Raw genomic sequence first — 24,187 nt, 5'->3', positions numbered from 1 at the left:
ACTAGTTCGAACTAAAGGGCTACACAGCCCTTAGTTCGAACTAGCTAGTTCGAACTAGGCGTTAGTCCTCGTAAAATGAGGTTTACCTAGTTCGAACTAAGCGCTCCGCTAGTTCGATTCAAATTCGAACTAGCGGAGCGCTAGTGTAGCACCTATTAAAGTTAGTTCGAACTAACGTCCGTTAGTTCGAACTAACTTTGTAGTGTAGACATACCCTAAGAGAGTGGTAGATATGCTGGAGGTAGAGATAGTGATCTAGACCAGTGTTTCTCAAACTTATTTTTATAAAGTACCCCCCTTTAAAAAAAATTATAAGTACACCCAGTACCTACAGTTTTCAGACACACAATTTTTTCTACCATTGCAACATTGGTAGAAAAAATTGTTTGTTTAAACAACATAATCATAGCCGGGTGGGAGATGAAATTTTTGGGTGTAAAAAGTACAAAAATAATAAAGCGCTGTTTTCTCCAGTTTTCAGTTTTGTTGATGTACCCCCCAGACTTCTCTTGAGTACCCCTAATGGTACTCGTACCACTGGCTGAGAAACACTATTCTAGGCAAATTGGAGGATTATGCTAAATGAAATCTGATGAGGGTCAACAAAGACAAGTGCAGAGTTGTACACTTAGGATGGAAGAATCCCAACCACTGCTGGGACTGACTGGCTAGGCAGCAGTTATGCAGAAAAGGACATGGGGATTACAGTAGGCAAGAAGGTGGATATGAGTCAACAGTGTGCCCTTGTTGCCAAGAAGTCTAATGGCACATTGGGCTGCATTAGTAGGAACATTGCCAGTAGATTGAGGGAAGTGATTGTTCTCCTTTATTTGGCACTAGTAAGGCCACATCTTGAGTATCGCATCCAGTTTTGGAGTCTCCCTCTCCCACTACAGAAATGATGAGAATAAATTGTAGAGTCCAGCAGAAAGCAAGAGAAAAGATTAGGGGGCTGGAGTACATGATTTACGAGTGACAGTAACACATATTGGTGATCTTGGCTATAAACAGAGACTGAGTAATATCTGCCTGCATGAATGCTTGAGCAAAAAGAATTCAGGGAAGTCCTGGCCAACAGACACTAGGATCTGCACTTAGAGACCTTGCGACAGACAACTGCAAGCAAAACAAATTACTAATGGGAGTGGAGTCGGTGACTGATTAGATGCCAGAGTGCAGATCAGATCAATCCGTTTTTATCAACCTCAGCATGGAAGACAGAACTCCAGAATGGGAACAGTCGGGTCTCACACCCTTTCTTGTTGTGGCACGTCTGCGACTTGGCTCCAGATACTCTGCTCTAAATGCTAATGGGTTAGATTCCCAAATGGAGTAAATCAGCATAGGTCCCTTAACTTCCCTGTGATGATGCTGGTTTTCATCAACCAAAGATCTGACTCCTTTATAAATTCTTTGCCTTTCCATGTCACTTATATGTAGTGCACAAAACACTCGACTCCAAAAGGTGATGCTCAGACCAGCAGTTTCAGATGTAGTGTTGGAAGAGAGCTGAGCTTCCTTGCTCTGCATACAGGACTGGGAACAAGAGGATCCTGAATTCTAATTCCAGCTCTGATGCAAATTCCTGCTGTCCACATGATCATGCCATTTAACCCCTCTGCCTCTGTGTCATGGCTGGCAAGAAGGAACAGTGCTGACTCCCCACCGCACAGACATACGGTGATGATCAGTTAGCAATGTTTGTAAAGTGCTTTAGAGATTAAAAGCACTGTATACTGGTACAGTTCTCCAAGACTACATGGCATCTGTAAAGCTAAGATTTCAAACTCTTTGATCATAATCCTCTGAGGTGCTGAGCGAACACCTTCACCTTCCATTAAAGTCAACAATTTGGCACAATTTTGCCTGCAGATTAATCATTTTATAAAAGAGAAAAGGGACTCATATGACAAGCCCGAAGAATGAATACTTGCAGCCAATTCTTTAAAGGGCCTTCTTAGTCATCCCTTTAATATTTGTTGGTGCATCCCAATGTAAGTGCAAAATCTTGCATTTGTATGTGCAAACCTGAGTGGTCAGGTGCACCGCACACAGATGCTCATGCAAAGGTTTTTCCTTGCATACATGGATCCAACCATCTGTTCCCAATGTGGGTTAAGAGGGTGATAGAAAACATGGCCTTCTGAAATTAATCTAGCCAAGCCCCAGAGACTGCTGCTATTCCAAAGATGTATAGCTGATGTTCACTCAGACAGCCAAAGTTAATTTCTCTCTGTGAACCAGTTGGGTGGTTTGAGTTCAAACCTTCCCCCTGTCACGTTGCAATGCAGAAATGTATTCTGTGTGTGTTCTGGCTGCATCGGCATTAAAACTGAGAAGTGCAAAAAATGAGGTATATAGCCAGCAGTTACAAATAAGACAGATTTCTCCAAAACAGAAAATGTGGAAGACCCTCTGCACTGTCTTAGGAGCTTAGAAGGGCATTTAGCCCAGCTATTAATGGTGTAGAATATCTACCAAAATGCTACATAGTCATTTAAAATGTCTTCTATTTTCCACATGCTTACTACCAAAGCTTTCATACCACATGCTGCTTATATATTATTATTTTTTCTTAAAAAAGACAGTTCAGGCTCAAAACTATCAGTACATTTACAGTGCATTCCAATTGCTTTTCATTAAGCTGTTCTTACGAAGCTCCATACAACATTTGGTTTTCATTATAATATGGCATCACATAGAGCTAGAAAATCTTATGACTGAAGATCAGATGGTTGAAATGGTTCAGAAGCTGCCTCAAGGTATTAAAAATTATATATATATATATATGGAAACACACACACACATACACACATACACACACAAAATGTGATGTGTCTAAAATGTTGACTTTGACCATGTGAATTGCTTCTAAAGACATGACTGAAAATGTCCAAGTCACTGTTTAGCTGGCCACATGGTGGCCAGGTCAAAATTATATAGATGATTATATGATGGCCTGCTCATAATTCATATCTAGGGCTAGATATTGCATTTCTTCATGACTCACACAAGAAAATTTGCCTGAAGTCAATAGGGACTATGATGTCAGGATTAGAACTTGAAGCTTCACCAAGTGATTCCAACGAGCATGCGTGGGAAGAGGAGGAGGATGTTAAGTATGAAAATCAGAATTCTCCTGGTCAATGTAGCAAATCAGATATGATGGGGGAGGTGTAATCAACTCCCCTTTGAACACAATAAAAAGTTAACTATTGATGTCAGCGGGCTTTGGATTAGGCTCTAAATGACTAAACAAAAGAATGTGGCCCACATTCTTTGCTGACATAGCTTCAGTGGTGCTGTGGTGATTTGCACCAGATAAGTATCTGGCCCTTCAACTCCTCCTCTCTCCAGTCCTTGAAAACCTGCACCTATCTACACTGAACTGTGTGACAGCTGAGATCATAAATGGGGCCCTCTCGTTTAAAAGTACTATGCAATATTTGTCTAGTTTGAAAGTAAAAACAATTGTTGCTGGTAATACAGGGGTACAGGTGTGCGGAATAGTATTAAAGAGGGTCTTCATGAATAACCACAAAACCCAAAGCCTACACTGTAACCAAGATGCTAGACACCAGCTCTGCAGATATGTTTGCTTACTACAAAGATAGCTGTTAATAAGAGTATATATATATATATTTATTCTAAGAGAAACTGACATAAAAAAAGCCTTTCAAAATGAGTCCAAATGGATTAGTTTAATGATGTGCAAACAGTTAAGATGGTTTATACATTATAATGGCTGCATGTAGTCTCTGCACATCTGTAATATATAGGTAAGATAGGTTTACAAAGACACCATCCCAAGTAAAACAAACAAACAAGCAAAGAAGACACCCGATAGCTTCAAATCAGCATCAAACTAGATGGTTATTGCCAATATTTCTCACAACGTTCCAGCAGCACATGGAAGAGAAAAATTACAACCAGTCATTTAAAAGAATGACTTCTCTAAGCTTTAGCTTAGAATCATGGCAGCTGTCTGTAATGGCCTCCCAGGGACCAGACTGTATGGATCTAATCCAATTCCTGTTGAAATCAGTGACAAGCATCCCACTGATTTCCATGAGCTTTGGATCAGGCCCTTAGTGAGTATTATGAACATAGATACAATCCTGCCACTCATGTGATACAAAACTCTCATTGGCTTAGAAGTCTCTCTCTCACTCTCGCTCACTCTTTCTGTCACACACACAGGAGTGTCACACACACACACACACACACACACACACACACACACACACACACAGAATAAAGGCAGAGCATCATGCCTCATGGACACACGCAAGGCAAAACAATTCCAGGTCTGAATGTAGGAATCATTACTCTTGAGGGTTCTGCCCGACTCACTGAGTACCAGACAACTGAATAGTATAAATATTCAAGTATAGGTGATGGAAATAACTACACCCTTTCTGTATATATTATTGTCTGTCATAAAAAATAATAAATGCAAAAAGACTGCCTTCTACTATCTGAAACCCAAACCTATACCCACCATTGTAATTATTGTTAGAACCTTCATACAAATGTTGACACAGCAGGAGATAAATTGTGTGATAAATAAGAGTCGCTAGCACTAAAATTGCAGAGGCAGAGGTATGAGCTGGTGTTCTGAGTACAGAACTGGGAACCAGGATTCCTGAGCTCCAGTGCTGTCTCTGACATGGACTTTCTTTGAAGCCTTAGGCAAATCATATACCCTCTCCGCCTGAAGTTAGCCATCTGTGAGATGAAGAAGATAATGCTCATCCAGTTGTCTCACTGGAGTGTTGATTAATATTTAATGTCTCCAAACATGCTATATAAGTGCTTACTATTACTATTTCACTTCACCATGGCCTTTAAAGGACAAAAAATGGTATCCAGGCCTGGCGTACCTGCCCATTTTCTGCTCATCTTAACATAAAAACATAAGAACGGCCATACTGGGTCAGACCAAAGGTCCATCTGGCCCAGTATCCTGTCTGCCGACAGTGGCCAATACCGGATACCCCAGAGGAAGGGAACAGAACAAGGAATCATCACATGAACCCTCTTCTGTCATCCATTTCCAGATAACCAGAGGCTAGGGACACCATTCCTACCCATCCTGGCTAACAGCCATTGATGGACCTAACATTCATAAATTTATCTAGTTCTTTTTTGTCTTCAGAACATCCTCTAGCAAGGAGTTCCACCTACTTGTTATTAGCACCATTAGCCCTGTCCATGGTATTAAACACGGGAGTTAAGCTTATTCAAACTTTTGCATCAATGGCTTGCCACATAAGTCCATACAATCGTTGTGTTGGAAGAATCCTCAGGAAGTCATCAGGTCCAATTCCCTGCTAAAAGCAGGACCAATCCCAACTAAATCATCCCAGGCAAGGCTTTGTCAAGCTGGGACTTAAAAACCTCTAGGGATAGAAATTCCAATACCTCCCTAGGTAACCCATCCCAGTGCTTTACCACACTCGTAGTGAAATCGTTATTCCTAATATCCAACCTAGACCTTTCCCACTGCAACTTGAGACCATTGCTCCTCATTCTGTCATCTAACACCACTGAGAACAGCCACTCTTCATCCTCTCAGGAATCCCACTTCAGGTAGTTGAAGGCTGCTAACAAATTCCCCCTCACTCTTCTCTTATATAGTCTAAATAAATCCAAATCCCTCAGTTTCATTTCCTATTGGCCCCTTTGCATACATATTCTTCCTAAATTTGGCTATTCAAGTAAATCTTCCTTTTTTCCCCGTAGTATTTCACTTTCACTTAGAGCTTTTAGAAATCTCCTCTTTTGGTGAGCTTAATTTCCTTAACCTTAACTCATAATTTAGATTTGTGACAACAGCTACTATCCTTGTTAGTTTTCACTGAAAAACCTACAGGATCATACACTGGTCAACATTTTTCTGAACACAAAGGTTTTCATTACTAAGTTGCCTTGTTTCAAAACAAAATGTTTAATGCGGAACTGTTGACTTTTTCTTTCTTTCTTTCTTTCTTTCTTTCTTTCTTTCTTTCTTTCTTTCTTTCTTTCTTTCTTTCTTTCTTTCTTTCTTTCTTTCTTTCTTTCTTATTGAAAATTGATCAAATATACTAGGAAAACTTACTGAAATAGTTATCAAAATTTAAGATTTCGAAGTGTACTCATATCTTTGATAAAAATTTCAATTAAAAACACCCACAACATTGAAAAAGTGGAAAGTGTTGAACATTGGGAAACAACGTAGATCTTTTTTCTCTTTAAAAAATTTCTACCTGTGGTAATCAGGACTGCATAAATAATTTCAGATGGGACTAACATATTTCAGAAGGGGACTAATAGAAGAGTCCATATTTTGAAGCACTTCAAAATTTTCAGTTGAAAAGTTACCGCCTACTGCTTTTGATTGGCTTGGTAGCATTATTATTGGCATGACTTTGAATGCCAGCTAGGAATACCAACATTTTTGCACATTGGGGTCAATGTACTTATGAACAGATTTAAAAAATAAAAAAGTATCTTAATTATAAGTACAAGCAAAAACAATGTTCATCCATCCATAAATGTAAACAGAAGAAATGCTAACAGAAGATGACTGTATCCCACGATTATTCAAATATACTCCTCTTGTTTGGCTGCTTCTGTCTTGAGTTCATTTATTTTGCATGAAATGGAGTTTTTAAAGGCTTTATAAAGATTCCCTCCTTTTATTTAAATGTGTCTTTCCCCCCTTTCCATGCCTTGAGAGTATGAATGTTACAAATGTGTACAGATAACAGACCCATCTGTACATTTTATTTAGACAAATGGAACCCCAGAAGCTATCAAGAATTTTGACCACATAAATATATTTCATATTGTCCAGTATATCAAAAAGGAGGTTTTAACCTGAGTTCATATATGTTTGTTTTCTCTTGCATTAATTACCCCACCAAAAGTGCTACAGATGTATAGCTCTCTTATTAAGTACATGAGCATGAAATCAAAGAAGACTGTGTCCCTGGGCTGATATTTAACAGAGGTCAGAATCATGTTGGTTCAGTCATATCTCTAGATTTGGCTTTCTTATTTCTGTTCTCTATTTCTGAAGTGGTCTTTGTCCTATGTTAGCAATCAAAAGAGAACATAGAAACGGAACATGAATATTTGTGTCTTCCAAAAGCCCCAATATTTGGAAGTTTGAATGCCTTGAAGCCACAGCACTTTATTCTCGGAAACATAAATGAAAATGGGAGGAGTGTTAGGGTCCCACCTCATCACGTGCGTGTGTCTCATTTCTAATACCGCACTCTTTTGGCAAAGGGATTCTCCATCCTTGAACACGCTGCATGTCCTTTGTTCCTCAGTGCTTTGAGTGCTATTTGAAATAGCTGAGTCCTGCCACAAGGAAAAACTTCTCCAGGAAAAGTTCAGAGTCCAGCACCGCTATGTGGGCGGCCCGTCCGATCAGAGTGTTGGCAGTGTTCGGGAGCGCATGGAACACGTTGTGTCTGATTAAAGTGCAGTCCTTGGCCCCCACCAAGGGTTGGAGGAGGTTGTTTATCATCTCTGCATAAATGGGACCTGAAAGAGATTTGAAGAGGCAAAGTCTCACACTTACATCCCAATGCTGCACAGACCGAGTGACGGTTCTTCTCTATTCAGTGCAAATACACCCTGGCATCAAGACAGCAATACAGGTTGAGACTCTATATTGCAGGACTACAGAGCCCCAGTGGCAGATGGTGCCCGCAGCTTGGAGCAGCGGAGTCCGCAGGGTACCAGAGCCTGAAGCTGGTGGGGCAGGGAAGCCGGTGGGAGAGAAGGAGGCAGAGGAGCCCACAGCCGGCAGGACTGCTGGGAGCTCTGGCAGGGTGATGGGGCTGCCACGAGACGGGAGCTCTGGTGGGGTGGTGAGGCTGCCACAAGGCCAGCGGGGTGGTGGTGGTGCTGCCAGGAACTGCAGCGGGCCTGAAGTACTGAGAGCTCTGTTAGGGCTGCCGCAGCTTGTGAGACTGGAAGGCTGGGGAGAGGAGCCCAGCAGGGAGGCTGGTGTTCCCCCTCCCAGACTTCTCCTGGTCCAGAAAACTCCCTTGACCAGGACCTGCCTGGTTCCAAGGGTGCCAGACCAGGGAGGTCCAACCTGGATCTGAAAGATGCCAAGACAGTGGATACGAGGGGACAGTCCACAGGAAGATTAAACAAAAGCTCTACTGCGGTTAATCTGAAGTGGATTCAGGACATACAGACCAGTCTGACGGGGCTGCTAGAAGTGTTTATTTGAAGTTCTGGGTGTTACGCTTTATAAAGTTCCTCAGGACTCAGGCCTAATCCCATTGAAGAACAAACTCCCATTGGGTATGTCTACACTACAACGTTAATTCGAACTAATTTAGTTCAAATTAGTTAATTCGAACTAAGCTAATTCGAACTAACGGATCCAGACTAAAAAACTAGTTTGAATTAGCATTTTGCTAATTCGAACTAGCATGTCCACATTAAGTGGACCCTGAACAGGGCTTAAGGATGGCCGGAAGCAGTGCCAGCAGGGCATCAGAGGAGGACTTAGAGCATGGAGATGCTGTCTCAGGCTAGCCGAGGGCTGTGCTTAAAGGGTCCCGAGCCCCACCCCGGACAGACAGTTCTCAGGGGTGCCCCACTTGCAAAGCAGTCCTGGCTTGGATTGCCCAGACTACCCACACTGGGCACATCACAGCACTCGGCCATCAGACCGGCTGCACTTGCCGCAGGCTGCCATCTGGGGAGAGGGGGCAATTGGGGGGCTGCAGGAGAGCTTCCATCCCCAGAAGCCCGCAGAGCCAGCCCAGTCCTCCCCATCAGGGGCGCGTACCCCATTCCTCCCTCTCCTCCTTCCACTTACCCTTCCCTAGCCCCTCTTCCTGATGTACAAAATAAAGGACAATTGTGTTAAAAAATGGAATCTGTCTTTATTGAACAAAACTGGGGGAGACTGGGAAAAAGAGGTAGGAGAGGGGAAGAGAGAGGCTGGGAGAGGGGAGGGCAACTAAAATGATCAGGGGTTGGGAACAGGTCCCATATGAAGAGAGGCTAAAGAGACTGGGACTTTTCAGCTTAGAAAAGAGGAGACGGAGCGGGGTACAGGATAGAGGTCTCTAAAAGCAGGAGTTGGGTGGAGAGGGTGCATACAGAAAAGTTCTTCATTAGTTCCCATAAAGAAGGACTAGAGGACACCAAAGGAAAGGAATGGGTAGAAGGCTTCAAACTAGTAACAGAAAGTTCTTCACAAAGCAAAGAGTCAACCTGTGGAACTCCTTGCTGCAGGAGGCTGTGAAGGCTAGAACTAGAACAGAGTTTAAAGGGAAGTGAGATCAAGTCATGGAGGTTGGGTCCATGGAGTGCTATTAGCCAGGGAGTAGGAGTGGTGTCCCTGCCCAAAGTTTGTGGCAGGCTGGAGAGGGATGGCACGAGACAAATAGCTTGGTCACTGTCTTTGGTCCATCCCCTCCAGGGTCCTTAGGGTTGGCCGCTGTCTGCAGACAGGCTACTGGGCTAGATGGACCTTTGGTCTGACCCAGTAGGGCCATTGTAAGCTCAGGGCTCAGGGTTGGGGGTCTCAGTGGACCACCTTGATTTTCATGCACACCTGCTCCTGGGTGGCCAGGCTGGCAGCTTTCCTGCCCTAGACGGCCACTTTCCTGTGCCTAGTGCGGAGGTCGTGGACGAGGTCCACGATGTCCACACTAGCCCAGGCGGGTGCCCGCCTCTTGCAGTCCTGGGCAAGCTCCCGGGAGCCGCCAGCCTGGTCCCGGGAAGAGGGGGAGGGCTGGGGGGCATTGGGTGGGTGGCTCGATCCGTGCCAGGTGCAGGGTCTGCTGGCTGGGTGCTGGAAGGGTTGCACCTGGCACGGGCACCGTATCCAGCCCGTGCCCCTTTAAGGGGCCGGGGCCGGGAGGGGGGCAGACAAGTTTCCCTGGTGTTGGCCAGAGTGGCCACCAGGGAAACCTGGGGAGGGCTAGCCTCCCACTAGTTCAAATTAAGGGGCTACACACCCCTTAATTCGAACTAGCTAGTTCGAACTAGGCTTAATCCTCGTAAAATGAGGTTTTCCTAGTTCCAACTAAGCGCTCCGCTAGTTCGAATTAATTTCAAACTAGAGGAGCGCTAGTGTAGCGCCTATGAAAGTTAGTTCGAACTAACGTCCGTTAGTTCGAACTAACTTTGTAGTGTAGACATACCCATTATCATTAGAGGAACCAATTGAATCTTTCCTTCTTCTTGGGACAGAGTTCAGTTGGGCTAGGAATGGGGCAAACAGCTCCTTTGGGACTCCACATGGGAACCAAATAAGCCTCGATCACCCTGCCTGTCTATTCCCGGAACACTAAACAGAGATGTTTTTAGGAGGCTGTCCAGGAAACTGGCTAATGCTCTCTAGGGCTTTGCATGATTTTTACCGAATCTGGATCTGGATTCTAATGGGCCCTGTGTAAGGAATGCCTGAGGAATGGGTAGGAACGTGCCCTTCCCTCTTGAAGTGCTGTCCAGGCTGGGAGAAAGCTGTGAGGGAAGTGGAGGAAAAGAATTATAACTGAAGGACTGATAATACCAAGCCTCAATTTGAACTTTTGGACATGGATTTATCCTCTCACTTACACCAGTGCAAGACAGGAATACCATTAAAATCAATCATTCATATGGAACTGGTGGTAGACAAATCATAGTGCTATGCATTTGGCATTATTTCTGACAGGTTCTTTCCAATGGAGCTGTGGAGGTCCTTCAATGAACATCATGTTTGTTGATAAAAGAGATAATTCCCAGGGACAAAAACAATATTGGTGAGCAATGTCTCCACTGAGGGCAAGGGATTTATTCCAAAACAGAAAGGATTTCAGATGGGACTAAGGCTTAAATCATGAGGGCTACGATCCAATTCCTATTGAAAACAAAAAATTCAATTGGGTTTGGACCAACCTCAATTGGGTTTGGACCAACCTCAAATTGAGAAAAAAAAAAGGTGAAAGAACATTGGTAAAACAGCAGTGCTGGCAACCAATTCTATCATCATAATTATCACCACTTTTTAACAGAAATTGGAGGGGAGGAAGCCTAGATAACAATCTTGAATGACATTTGTTTTCATCATACCAAGAGCTTTTTAAATAGGTTTTGTAACGATTTCAACAGCTTCCCGTGGGACGAGAAAATTGTCTGGCTTAACAAATTAACATTTATATTTGTGATTATTTTCAGAGAGTGAATGCAAAAAAAAATCATTGTGATGCCACATTCTCAGTCGTACACAAGATTTAAACAGACAGTCAATCCACTCAATGGTTTTGAAACACAGAAAGGGTCTCATCGTACCTGTGTGCCGGTCTTTAAGTGCGGTTTTGCACATTTCTATCCTTGCTGAATGAAACGGGACATATCGATCCTGGGGAGATGCCACCAACACGACATTTTTAAAGTACTGAAGACCTGTAACAAAGAAATGCATCAAAAATTTTATAACTCGGCAATCTATCAAAACAATAAATCTACACAAATGTTAACAGGAGTATTAGAGAGACAAGGAGGGAGAAGTAATATCTTTTATTGGATCAATTCCTGTTGGTGTCAGAGACGAGCTTTCAAACTTACTCAGAGCTCTTTTTCAGGAGTATGGCATGATTGTATGTATTTTAAAATGTGCAGCACAGTCAAGGAAGAATAGTTATATATGTAGCATAGTTCTAAGGAAACAGTATGGGAATGTCTATACTGCCTGCGACTTTCGAAAGAAGGTATGCAAATTTGGCACTAATTTGCATATCTTCTTCCAATCCCGTTTTCGGAAGAGTTTTTTGAAAAAAAAAGCAGTCTAGACATGGTTCTTTCCAAAAAAACCTCACCTTTTTCAAAAGAACCCTGTACACATTTTTTTAGGAAGAAGGGTTCTTTTGAAAAAAAATTTTTTTAAAAGAACCACATCTAGACTTCTTTTTTCTTTTACAAAAAAAACTCTTGCGAAAACAGGATCGGAAGAAGATATGCAAATTCGCACCAAATTTGCATATCTTCTTTTGAAGGCCGTGGGCAGTCTAGACGTGCCCTAGGGAGTGTGACAAACCACTGATGTCACTGTTATAAACTGTAATGTAATTAGTCTCAGAGGGTTAGCTGTATTAGTCTATATCAGCAAAACCAATGAGCAGTCCTGATTCAGAGAGCTTCCAGTCTAAGTACCAAATTTTATACATTCCTATGCCGGTGAGAAACTCTGCGCATGTCAACTGCCCCATTGCATTCACTGGGAATTCTCGTGGGAGTGTTTGCAGCGTGGGGTCCTAAACTGGGAAATGAAACAAAGGTACGAGCATCATAAATGAACGAAAATGGGGTTGGAAAGAGACAGGAAGGTGCAGGCTCACAGTAACGCTATCCCATGGTTACTCAGCAAAGGAGTTAAGCAGCAGGATAGTTTCATTACATTAGCACTTCTCTTATGGAGTTTTGTTTGTGTTTTTAAATACTCCCAATTCTCAGAGGTGGCGTGGCAGAAAAGCGACTCGGGGGGGGTGTCTGAATGAGGACCTATATTCTTACTGTAGACTTTGGAGTAGTTTTATTTTTAAATAAGGATCTGGATGTTAGTGTCTGTTGAGTAATTAAAAGCCCAATGTTGTTGAGGAAGCACTGCTGTCATTTACCTCTGATAATTTATTATGAGTTTATATGAACCAGCCATGAGGAATGAATTCTGTGGGCAGTATTAATTGCTGTTTGTTCTATATCAGCTGTACATACAGTGCTAGAGACAGATTGGGGGATTGTTGAGCACCACACCATTAGAATAAGAGAAGTCTTCACACATAGCACTCCACCCTATCAGATTCATGGACTAGCACAGGGGCCAAGTCAGGGCCTGAGCCACACCTCTCCAAAGTCACTGAGGGTCTTTCCCTTGACAGCAGTGGGTTTTGGATGAGGCTCACAGTCTGAAGGTTGCAGACTGGTTCTATTGCAGGGCTTATTACAGAAAGCGACGCAGTCCAGGGCAGGACAAATGCATGCATGTGATCATGGTAGAGTATGAGAGAGAAAGGTCTGGGGGTTAAAACACAAGACTGGGAGTGAGGAAACTGGAAGGCTTCCTAGCCCTGTTATAGACTTTGCTGTGAGGTATTGGGCATGTCCCCGATTATTAGTAGAGCTGCATGATCTTGAGTAGGGATGTCAGCATGTAGACAACAATACGATAAGCCTGGGCTTATCGGTTAATTTTGTTGACTACATACATTCCTTGCTCCCTCTGTATTCCCCTCCCCTTGCTGTCTCTTAAAAGCCGCCTCCCTCTAAGCACTGGATCCACCTGCTCCCTCACCCCCCATGCTGCTGCCTCTCATAGAGATGCAGCAGCATAGAGGGTGACGGGGGGCAGGATGGAGCCGATAAGTGTGGGGAGTGGATTTCAAGCAGGCTCCACTCTCATGCTGGCTCTGTGCACCCACCTGCCCCCCACCCCCACCTTCTGCCTCCTACAGAGGTGAAGGGAGCAAGCAGAAGCCGATGCTGGGGGGAGTCAGATTAAAAGCAGGTTCTCCCAAACAGGAATTCTACAGTCCCACCTGCCCCCACCCCCCATACTGCTGCCTCTACCAGAGGCAGCAGCACAGGAGGGGGAGCAGTGGAGACTGTCACAAAGCCTGCTATGGACAGAGGCTGTCTCATCAGACAGGCAGCAGCCCCTATCTGGTGGGGGAGGTCCAAGCTCCCTGCAGACAGAGGCTGCTTTGCATTCCATGGAGCAGCCTCTGTCCATGGGGAGCTCGGATGCCCCACGGACAGGGGCTGCTGCCACTATATCAGAGGCGGCAGCATGGGGTTGGAAGCAGCCCCTGTCTGCATGGGGAGCTGGGTTTTAAACAGGCTCCCCTTGCGGTCCGGCTCTGCCTTCCACCCCAAGCTGCTACCTCTGATAGAAACACAGCAGCACCGTGTAGCAGGGAGCTCCCTGGGAGTGGTGTCAGACAGCATTGGCTGCCAGCCACCCCCCGGGACTATCAAATAGTTGTGTAACCACTAAGATTTCATGTGGTTGCCTGACTATTCAACTGTTTGGGTATGTCTAGACTACATGGCTCCGTCGACGGAGCCATGTAGATTTGTTTTTTTGGCAAAGGCAAATGAAGCCGCGATTTAAATGATCGCGGCTTCATTTACATTTACATGGCTGCCGCGCTGAGCCGACAAACAGCTGATCAGCTGTTTGTCGGCTCGCGCGCTAGTCTGGACGTTCCCCCTGTCAACATCAAAGCTCTTTGCCGGCAGCCCCGGTAAACCTCATTCCACGAGGAATAATGGGGCTGCCGACAAAGGGCTTTGATGTCGACAGGGGGAGCGTCCAGACTAGCACGCGAGCCGACAAACAGCTCATTAGCTGTTTGTCGGCTCAGCGCGGCAGCCATGTAAATGTAAATGAAGCCGTGATCATTTAAATCGCAGCTTCATTTGCCTTTGCCTATGTGTCTAATCTACATGCCTCTGCAGACAGAGGCATGTAGTCTAGACACAGCCTTTGATATCAAACATCCTTAATCTTCAGTGAGTTTGGCTCAACTTCTCTATGTGTGTGTAACATAAGAAGGCGGCTACCTACCTCTTAGCAGTGTTGGAGAGTCTGTTAGCATCTCTACTCTATTTGAGGTTGGCAAGTACTAAGACAGTTACTAGAAAATTGCACCTCTGACCCCTCTTGGACTCATCGACTGGATCCCTCTCTGAGGTTCTGGGCCTCTAGCTATCACCTGAACTCAGGGCTGAATCCTTCAATACTTCTCCTGAGACTTGAGTCCTGGGTGGCAGTCCCTGGTGCTAGCTGTGATCGGTTCAATAAGTCTGAATTAGGCTTAGACCAGTGTTCTCTGTAAGCTGTGCGTTTGTGCAGCCACTCAGGAGAGATTCAAATGTCTCCCCCTGATTAGTAAAGCACCCACCACTAGTTTTGCTGGTTTGTTTCTGCGGGTGGTGCACATTCATACATGCCTCGGTGCACATAACAAATCTGTTCTGCACCTGGATGGAAAAAAGTCTGCTTATGGATGGAAAAGATTAGAGGGAACATTGGCTCAGATCCTGCTATTCTGTTCCCTCCAGGGCAATGACAATGGTAACTAGTGACCCGACAGCCTCCATAAAGCAAAGTATCATTTTTCTAGAAGAACAGCAAGAACAGAGCAGCCTATGTTGCATTAACAGGTGTGTTGTGAGCAAGACACGAGAAGTCATTCTTCTGCTCTACTCTGCGCTAGTTAGGCCTCAGTTGTAGTATTGTGTCCAGCTCTGGGCACCGCATTTCAAGAAGGGTGTGTAGAAATTGGAGAGGGTCCAGAAAAGAGAAACAAGAATGATTAAGGGTCTACAGAACATGCCCTATGAAGGAAGGCTGAAAGAACTGGGTTTGTTTAGATTAGAAAAGAGAAGATTGAGGGGGGACATGATAGCAGTTTTCAGGTATCTAAAAGGGTGTCATAAGGAGGAGGTAGAAAACTTGTTCATCTTCGCCTCTGAGGCTAGAACAAGAAGCAATGGGCTTAAACTGCAACAAGTGAGGTTTAGGTTGGACATTAGGAAAAAGTTCCTAACTATCAGGGTGGTCAAACACTGGAATAAATTGCCCAGGGAGGTTGTGGAATCCCCATCTCTGGAGATATTTAAGAGTAGGTTAGATAAATGTCTATCAGGGATGGTCTAGACAGTGCTTGATCCTGCCAGGAGGGCAGGGGACTGGACTCGATGACCTCTCGAGGTCCCTTCTATTCCTAGTACTCTATGATTCTATGATTCTAAGTATCTAAGGGTATGTCTACACTACCCCCCTAGTTCGAACTAGGGGGGGTAATGTAGTCATATGGAGTTGCAAATGAAGCCCGGGATTTGAATTTCCCGGGCTTCATTTGCATAAAGCCGGCTGGCGCCATTTTTAAATGCCGGCTAGTTCGGACCCCGTGCCATGCGGCTACACGCAGCACGGACTAGCTAGTTCGGATTAGGCTTCCTAATCCGAACTAGCTGTACACCTCGTTCCACTGGCAATTCTTAACAAAAATGGCAATTCTTAACAAAAATGTTTTGGGTTGAACCAAAACCAATATTTTTTAAATGTTTAGCAAACTGAAAAATAGATTATTTACATTTTGAGCCTTTTTGACATTTTTTATTTAAAAAATAAATAAAGTTTTAAAGCAAAAACAATCCAAAGGTTTTGTTTTTAAAATGACAGGATAACATGTTTTTGGAATTTTTTAGGGATTGTTTTGGATTAAATGATTCAGCAAAATTTCTCAAGTTGCTTTCAGTGTCATCATATCTGCATTTTTCACCAAATGTATGCACTGACCCTCACCTGGTTCTAGTGAATGGCTCTGAACTAAGGCAAACTAAACAATCAAGTTTTTGCCCTTTAGCAATACAAATTAGGTGGTAGTAACCTAACATCTCTGCTGAGAGCCTGAACTACAACATTTATATTCAGATGCAAATTTACCAAAGTTCAGTGAGGCATGTATGGTGACTCCATTCCATGGTGATATCCACAATAGAAATGCACAAGTAAAACAGATTGCATCAGACAGAGGAGTCCACTGAAGTTTTGCTTCAGGCACCTCTCCCTCCAAGACCAGCAATGATTAACAAACATCCCAGACTGAATACAGATCATTTATTTTCTGAAGGGCAGCTGAATATGGGGCAACATTGTGGAGAATTTGCTCTCAACCCAGACATTTACTCACCTGTTTTTTGGCTGAGCTGGTACAAGAAACATTTGCGCAGGTCTGCATTGTCCCTGAAAGTCAGCTGCAAAAGTGACCCTGATTTTTTCAGCTTCTGCATGAGCCATAGGCCTAGAATGACAATCAACATGCGGGTTAATTGCATCCATAAATACCACACCAAATGCCTTAAGAATTAAAAAAAAATCCCTTCCACAATTCAGAAACTGTGACTGAACATTCCAGCGCTAGAATTGCCAAGGTCACTGGCCATCAGTACTCTGCATTTCTTCTCGGGCTAGCAGTCAGTGGCTAGAAAATCTCAGCCCCATTGTATTCTCTGCTTCCGTGAGCTGACACCATAAGGCTATTGGAGATCTTGATTCAGGAAAGCTACCTCTGCTGCAGCATACCTCTCTTCCCTCAGCCCTAAGGATGCCTTTCTGCAGAGGTTTGCTCTAGAGAGGCTTGTGGAACAGCCGTGCCCATGGCTTTATCCCCCATCCCTTTATGTTTGACGGTACTACACTGCTGATTCCAGAGGCAGATGTTGGTTGTGAAGTTCCTTGACATTGGAGCTCCTGAAGGAACAACTTTACTCAGGTGACACAGGGAAGGTTGGGAGCCTGAGATTCAGTGCACTGGTGTAGGCACCTAGTCTCAGCCTATGGGTGCTGGCTTTCCTGATTCAGGAAGTGGGCTGAGACTCCTGAATGCAGCTAAACACAAGCCCCAAAGCTAAATCAAAGTGGTTGGAGGTCTGGTGAGACTATTTCCTACAGTTCGTTTTAGTGGCACATGCAAGCACTAGTCAATACCATTGCCCCACATGGTGATCTCCCACAGGCACTGCCACATACAATAGCAAATCATAGCCTTTTTCATTAACTCTTACCTGTGCTAACCAACGTACTGTTGTTGTACAGGGTTCCTAGATGAGGCCCAGAGAGGGACAGGAAGGTGTGTAACTTGTTGAGGTAATAGCGAAACCTGGGCCGGGTTAGTACTGATCGGATGATGACGTTACCAAGGGAATGGCCAATAAAACTGTAGGGAGAGACAAAATCAAGAACAGTCTATATATTCCTTAACTTCAAAGGGCGTGTGACATGCATTTGCTATTTTTTGTTCTATGTGGATTGTCTCTGCCTCTAAACAGATCGTTCATTAGTGCCCTTTAGGCATGTTTCCCCATCTCTTTCATCCTTCATAACATTTTAATTTCAGCAGCTCTTCTGCCAGGTACGGAGAGCACCAACAACATCTTAATACACATTCAGAAGCCCATTAAGTCCATGGAAAAACTCCCGCTGACATGAATGGGCTTTGGACCAGGCTTCACATAATGGCAAGATGATTCTATTGAACAGTCATGTGCTCCATTACCTCCAATTAACCATCAGGGTGTTTTACCTTATGCGGGAGATGGAGAGGTTGTACAACTGAATATGTTGAATGATTTCATCCAGCAATCGGTCGGTCATCGTGTCAAAATCAGCAAAAGTATCACTCTGGTGAAGAGAGAATGGTGTCAGCAAATGACATAATTGCCAATGTACTGTACTGGTGTACAAAAAAAATAACCTCCTAGATAACTGATATTTCTGAGGCCAAATATAAGCAATAAATAAGAACATTTCAAGACTTCTTGGCATCAAAAAGAGGCGAGGGGATACAAGGGCACAGAAGCAATTGTTTATCATTGTCTGGGTCCCCTGGAAGTTGTATTTCTGCACCATAAAGTGACTATGTAAAAGCAGTGTCCAGGAGATCCATGTGTATGCTCTCTCAGTGACTCCATATTAAATATACAGGCAGTCCCCGGGTTACATGGATCCGACTTACATCAGATCCCTACTTACAAACAGGGTGAGGCAACCCCGCACTAGCTGCTTCCCCCCAGCAGACCAGGGAGACGCGAAGCTAGCGCCCCCCCCCCCCAGCAGACCAGGGAGATGCAGAGCGGCTTTTCTCAGCAGACACCTCAGCTTGAGAATAAAGGACTGAGGGAAGTGAGGTGTGGGAGAATAAAACTGAGCTCTTGAAAAATGTTTGGCTAGAGTTTCCCCTACAATATGTACCAGTTCCGACTTACATACAAATTCAACTTAAGAACAAACCTACAGTCCCTATCTTGTACGTAACCCGGGGACTGCCTGTACTCAGTTTTCAAGCAAACGGATTTGATTTTTTTCCCCTCCTCTGCACTAACGCTGCAAACTCACTCAGGTTGGTTCCTTCCTTCTCAGATATTGTTAACAGCAATGACGGATCTACAGACCAATTCCTACCCAGAGTAACATTTGTGGGAGCCCTCTGCTATTGGTGGGCTTGCATGGGTGTCACTAATGGGAAGATAGCAAACACGTCTGTTGATGATACAGGAGGAATCTATCCTAGCTCATTATCTCTTCGCGGCGCTGGCTCGGCAGAGCTGACAGGCGTAACAGGCATACACATTCATGTTGTCTCTCAGATGGACATGACCCTGAACACACAATATGAGCAAATTGGTTGAGTCAGGCAACCCCCTTTTTGCATAGCTACTTTATGTAACAGAACCACACTGTCAGATCACAGTAATGACACACAAGTTGCTTAGGCCATTAGTTTGTTAAATAACCTGAGTTACTATGAAAGGAAATGGCAGATGCTGAATCCCTCTAAATATGAGGCCGCTTATCTAGGAGACCAAGCATCGGTCTGTATGTAAGTACTACGCTGCTATAGCACTTCAGGCGGTGTCTACTTTACAGACCTTACAGCGGCAGAGCTAGACCATTTCCACAGTGCTGCTGTAGCGTCTCCTGGGTAGCTGCTCTCCCACTGCCTTAATGAAACCACCCTCAATGGGAGGTGATGTCTGGCTATGTTGGTGGGGAATCCCCCCAGCTGACACAGCATTTTCCACACCAGGACTTTTGTCAGTGAAATTTAGGTCAGTCAGGGGTGTGTTTTTTCATGCCCCTGACCAATAAAAGTTTTGCTGACAGAAGTGCTTGTGTAGACCACACCTAAGTGTAGACACTACATATGACAACAGGAAGGGTTTTCCAGTTGGTGAAGATAATTCTGGAGAGGTGGTAGCTAGTAAGAGTTCTTCTATCTGCCTAGCACTGCCTAGCCTGGGGGTTAGTCCGTATAACTATATCTCTCAGAGGTGCAGATTATTCACAGCACTGAGAGACATAGCTCTTGGGATGTAAGCACCTCATGTAGCACAGCTCCAACTTTGGCATTTAGGATTTAGTGGATTATGAGGCTAGTCTATGGCATTATATACTGACATTTTGTCTATACTGACCCTAACAAAGTTATCAAAACAATGTTATGCTGCTATCACACAATACCGTGTGGTGTTTGACAGTTAATCAGTAGCATGATGGATATCAGCAAACTATTCATGTTATTTATTGCCTGTGGCAATACTGCCATTTGCGATACAACAAAACAAACTATAAATTGTCTAGTCGAGAGAACTGCAAGAGAGTATTCTTGTTTAGAACTGTGTCAGGACTCTAAATCAAATTCAGAACTAATGAGATGCCAGGAAAACAATCATCAAGTGTTAGAACAGATATTCAGGGAAAACATATCTAGTAATTAATGCTTTTGTGATAAAATTCATCTCACTAATTGCAGTTCTTGCAAAGGAGAACATGAGCATATCCAATTTCCAGGGTTGCCTTAAAATAAATGTTCTCATAAACTAAATACTGTCTACTAACCTCCTGCCTGTTTGTTTTGTCTGCATCGATAATTAATGATTTCCTCCTAAGCTCATTATCTTGAATCTTGTAGGTTATTTAGAAGTGGAAAAATACCAAGCCAAGTGTAAGTCCTAGACACAACACACACAATGTCCTCCTATCTCACCCGTCTCCTCAATATTGCTTCAGTGCCTTTTCAAATGCCATAGAGTCACATTTTTTTCCCTGTAAGGCAGAATTTGGCTAGACAGCTTGCACTGCAGATCTGTTACAGTCTCCATATGGGTCTCTGTTGCAGGGAGGAAAGAGGATATGGTGGCTAAGAGTGCAGCAGTAGGAGTCAAGTTCAGTTCCTAGTGCTGCTATGGACCTGCTCTGCGACCTTCAGCAAGCTGCTCAGCTTTGCTGGGCTCTGGTTTCTCATACTCTAAACTTAGGATAGTATTGTCTCACCATGCACACTATACACTAGGGCTGAGTCTACACTGCACCCCTTTTCCGGAAAAGGGATGCAGATTAGACACTTTGGAATAGCAAAATCCGCGGGGGATTTAAATATCCCCCGCAGTATTTGCATTAACATGGCTGCCGCTTTTTTCCGGCTCGGGGATAAGCCAGAGAAAAGCGGCAGTCTAGACGTTATTCTCCGGAAAATAAACCCTTTTCCAGAGGATCTTTTATTCCTACTTTCAAGGTTTATTTTCCGGAGAATCACGTCTAGACTGCCGCTTTTCTCCGGCTTATCCCCGAGCCGGAAAAAAGCGGCAGCCATGTTAATGCAAATACCGCGGGGGATATTTAAATCCCCCGCGGATTTTGCTATTCCAAAGTGTCTAATCTGCATCCCTTTTCTGGAAAAGGGGTGCAGTGTAGACACAGCCTAGTAGACGGAGATGCTGTAAGGCTTAATTCTTTAATGTTGATTAAGTGCACTGACAGCTCTGGGTGAATGTGCAAAATATTATCATCATTAATGTCACCTGCACTTAGTCTGTACTCTGAGAATGGCTACTGCCATCAGCAGAAACTTGAACACGGCAAGAACACAGGTGGTTCATCTCAACCTGCCTTTGGAGAACAGATCTGCACTGCAAACAAAACTGAAACGTTTTACCCTCCATTTTCCTGGTACTGTTAATAAAACAGATTCATGCTTTTGACTGGGCACTGGAATTCTTGATCTGTTTACGAACATGGTGCTTTAGATACTAAATAGGCTGCAGCACATGCATGTAGAGCATAGCACAGAGTTCGTTTAATTTCTGCTGCTCTGCATTGTACGGGCAACGTACAACCCTAACCCTAACCCTAACCCTAACCCTAAGCTTTCCTAGAGAGTCTTTCTTTATCACACGAGCTAATCAATCACAATAAACCACACAAAGGAAACAACTTTTTGATGCTTTAGCTGAAACCAGCAGAAGCAGCTCTCCATAGCAGATCCAATGTATCCTCTTGAGCATTTAGAATTAACGTAATCAGTCTGTCTGTTCTTCTTTTGTTCTGCATAATTTTGCACATCATACCAGCGGTGACTGTATCAGCGTGTACTTGCCATCTCACGTGATGTTTTTAATGATCTCTTTTCCAAATCAGATCCTTGGACCACTGACGGCAATGGACAGTTAGCTATTAACTTCAGTGGCAGCAGGACCAAGCCAGCAACAGCTGACTTCCAGTGGGGGAATAGTACCATTGATCTGAGTGGGCGCTGGTGCAGGATATCTGTGCTAAGTCCTTCACCTCTCACTCCTCACTTCCACTGTGCCTTTTCCCAAAGCTGTGTCAGTTTGGGCCCTACTGTACAATTCCTAATATCTGCTCTGCAAGGGCGAAGTTCCACTGACTTCAGTGGGACCTGCAGTAGATGTAAAGGAGGGCATAAACTGGCCCGGTATTACCTGGTTCCTTTCTGACATTAGGAAGTCCAGCTTTCCACCAGGGAGTCCCAGTTCTATAAAAGTCTTTACCAACCGTAGGTCTGCGCTGTTCCCTGAAAAGATACCGCACTCGGTAAGAGATTTCATTTCACAACAGGGTGATCCACACCGATTCTGCTCCCCGTGTGCTTCCTCAGTCTCACACTGGCCAGGGAGTTGTGATGGCACATGCCTCTGTGACCGGTGGCTCATTATGTTAGGCCTTGCCCTGACGTGGCCAGGCAGGGGAGCAGCAGCGGGAAAGGAATCCTGATAAACTCTGCAGCCGCCTGAGGGCTCCCTGGATCTCAGCTGCAGGTGTGTATGGCAGATCTTCCTCAGGAAGTGAAGGAGTGGGAACTGGCGGGGAGTAGGGATCTCAGTGCCTCTGCCACTTCACCCCCTATTGGTTGGCCAGCAGAGATGTGGGGATAAGCTGCCCCTTTAAGAACCACAGCAAATAAGTCTCCTTTCCTAAGCAGAACAGCGAAGGCCAAGGCACACCACAGGGTAAAGTCTAAGGCACAGTGTCTGCCAACGTATCTCCTATGGTGTGGTGCCTATACACCATGGGTGGGGAACCTCATGCCCGGGGGCTGAATGTGGCCCCCCGGCTTGCTTGGATCTGACCCCCGAGATTCAGGGCTCCCGCCCAGCATTGGGGAACCCACAATGGCACTCCAGCCTCCCCACCACAGGGCTGCAGCACACAAAATCTGGTCCTGGTGTGTGAGAGGAACATGGAGAGTGTCTTTCTCCTTCTCAATCAGGAGCTACGTCACTGAGGGTTGGTTTGTTTTGCTTCTCACTTGTGTGCGGCCCCCGACTGATTTTTCTGTGGGTCAGAGGTCTCTGACCCAAAAAAAGTTCCCTACCCCTGCTATACACTGTGACTTACACACAATCCAATCGTCCCACGTCTTTCCTTGCTGCATATGTAACGCCGAGAGCTGGAGCCGAACATGGGACCTCTGGAGCTTAGTACATGAAACTCTACCCCCTATGACAAAATTCAGCCGGCTCTCAGCTAAGGCTGTAGAGCGCAAACATTCTCTCTCTGTCGTTGGTCTAAGTGCTACCAGATGGGACAGTGAACCACACAGAGAACGTGCGTGGGTTACCCATACACTACTAAAAGGGTGTCATAAGGAGGAGGGAGAAGACTTGTTCATCTTGGCCTCTGAGAATAGAACAAGAAGCAATGGGCTTAAACTGCAGCAAGGGAGGTTTAGGTTGGATGTTAGGAAAAAGTTCCTAACTATCAGGGTGGTTAAACACTGGAATAAATTGCCCAGGGAGATTGTGGAATCTCCATCTCTGGAGATATTTAAGAGTAGGTTAGATAAATGTCTATCAGGGATGGTCCAGACAGTACTGGTCCTACCATGAGGGCAGAGGACTGAACTCAATGACCTCTCTTGGTCCCTTCCAGTCCTAGTATTCTATGATTCTATAATAGTGGACAATACTTATTCTCCCCTCCCCAAGAGCCAGCCACCTTCTCTCCTGCAGGGTGTGTCTAGACTACAGGGTTTTTTCGAAAAAAAGTGGCCTTTTTTCGAAAAAACTTCCCCTGCATCTAGACTGCTGTTGCATTCTTTCAAAAGTAAATCAAAAGAATGCGGCAGTGTAATGTAAACTGTAGGTTTTTTTTCAAAAGAAAGCATCCAGATTCCCTGGGTGCTCTCTTTTGAAAAAACGGCTTGCTTTTTCGAAAGTACTGGTGTTAGTCTAGACGCTCTTTTTCGAAAGAGGCTTTTTCGAAAGTATCTTTCGAAAAATCCTCTTTCAAAAGAGGCTTGCAGTCTAGACGTAGCCTCAGTGACAGCATTTAAACCAAGTTTGCTTTTCGCTGGATGATATTTTGCTA

At 44.4% G+C, this 24,187-nt stretch overlaps 1 protein-coding gene across 8 annotated transcripts in view; it reads right to left on the bottom strand.

The window, feature by feature from the left end:
- Window positions 1–218: 218 nt before the first annotated feature.
- FAM135B (family with sequence similarity 135 member B) overlaps window positions 219–24,187 on the bottom strand; it is a 384,315-nt gene continuing 360,346 nt past the window's right edge. For all 8 annotated transcript variants that reach the window (XM_075920075.2, XM_075920080.2, XM_075920079.2 and 5 more), the window contains 6 exons: window positions 22,300–22,391; window positions 18,102–18,199; window positions 17,584–17,735; window positions 16,710–16,820; window positions 11,302–11,415; window positions 219–7,536 (listed from right to left, as the gene is read on the bottom strand). In XM_075920075.2, coding sequence (XP_075776190.1) covers window positions 7,331–7,536; window positions 11,302–11,415; window positions 16,710–16,820; window positions 17,584–17,735; window positions 18,102–18,199; window positions 22,300–22,391 — 773 coding nt within the window. In that variant the 3' untranslated portion in view covers window positions 219–7,330. The remainder of the gene's footprint in view (window positions 7,537–11,301; window positions 11,416–16,709; window positions 16,821–17,583; window positions 17,736–18,101; window positions 18,200–22,299; window positions 22,392–24,187) is intronic.

Source organism: Pelodiscus sinensis, chromosome 2 (assembly GCF_052426305.1).
Source record: "Pelodiscus sinensis isolate ZL-2025 chromosome 2, ASM5242630v1, whole genome shotgun sequence".
Lineage (NCBI taxonomy): Eukaryota > Metazoa > Chordata > Testudines > Trionychidae > Pelodiscus > Pelodiscus sinensis.
This window is presented reverse-complemented; position numbering and strand designations above follow the sequence as displayed.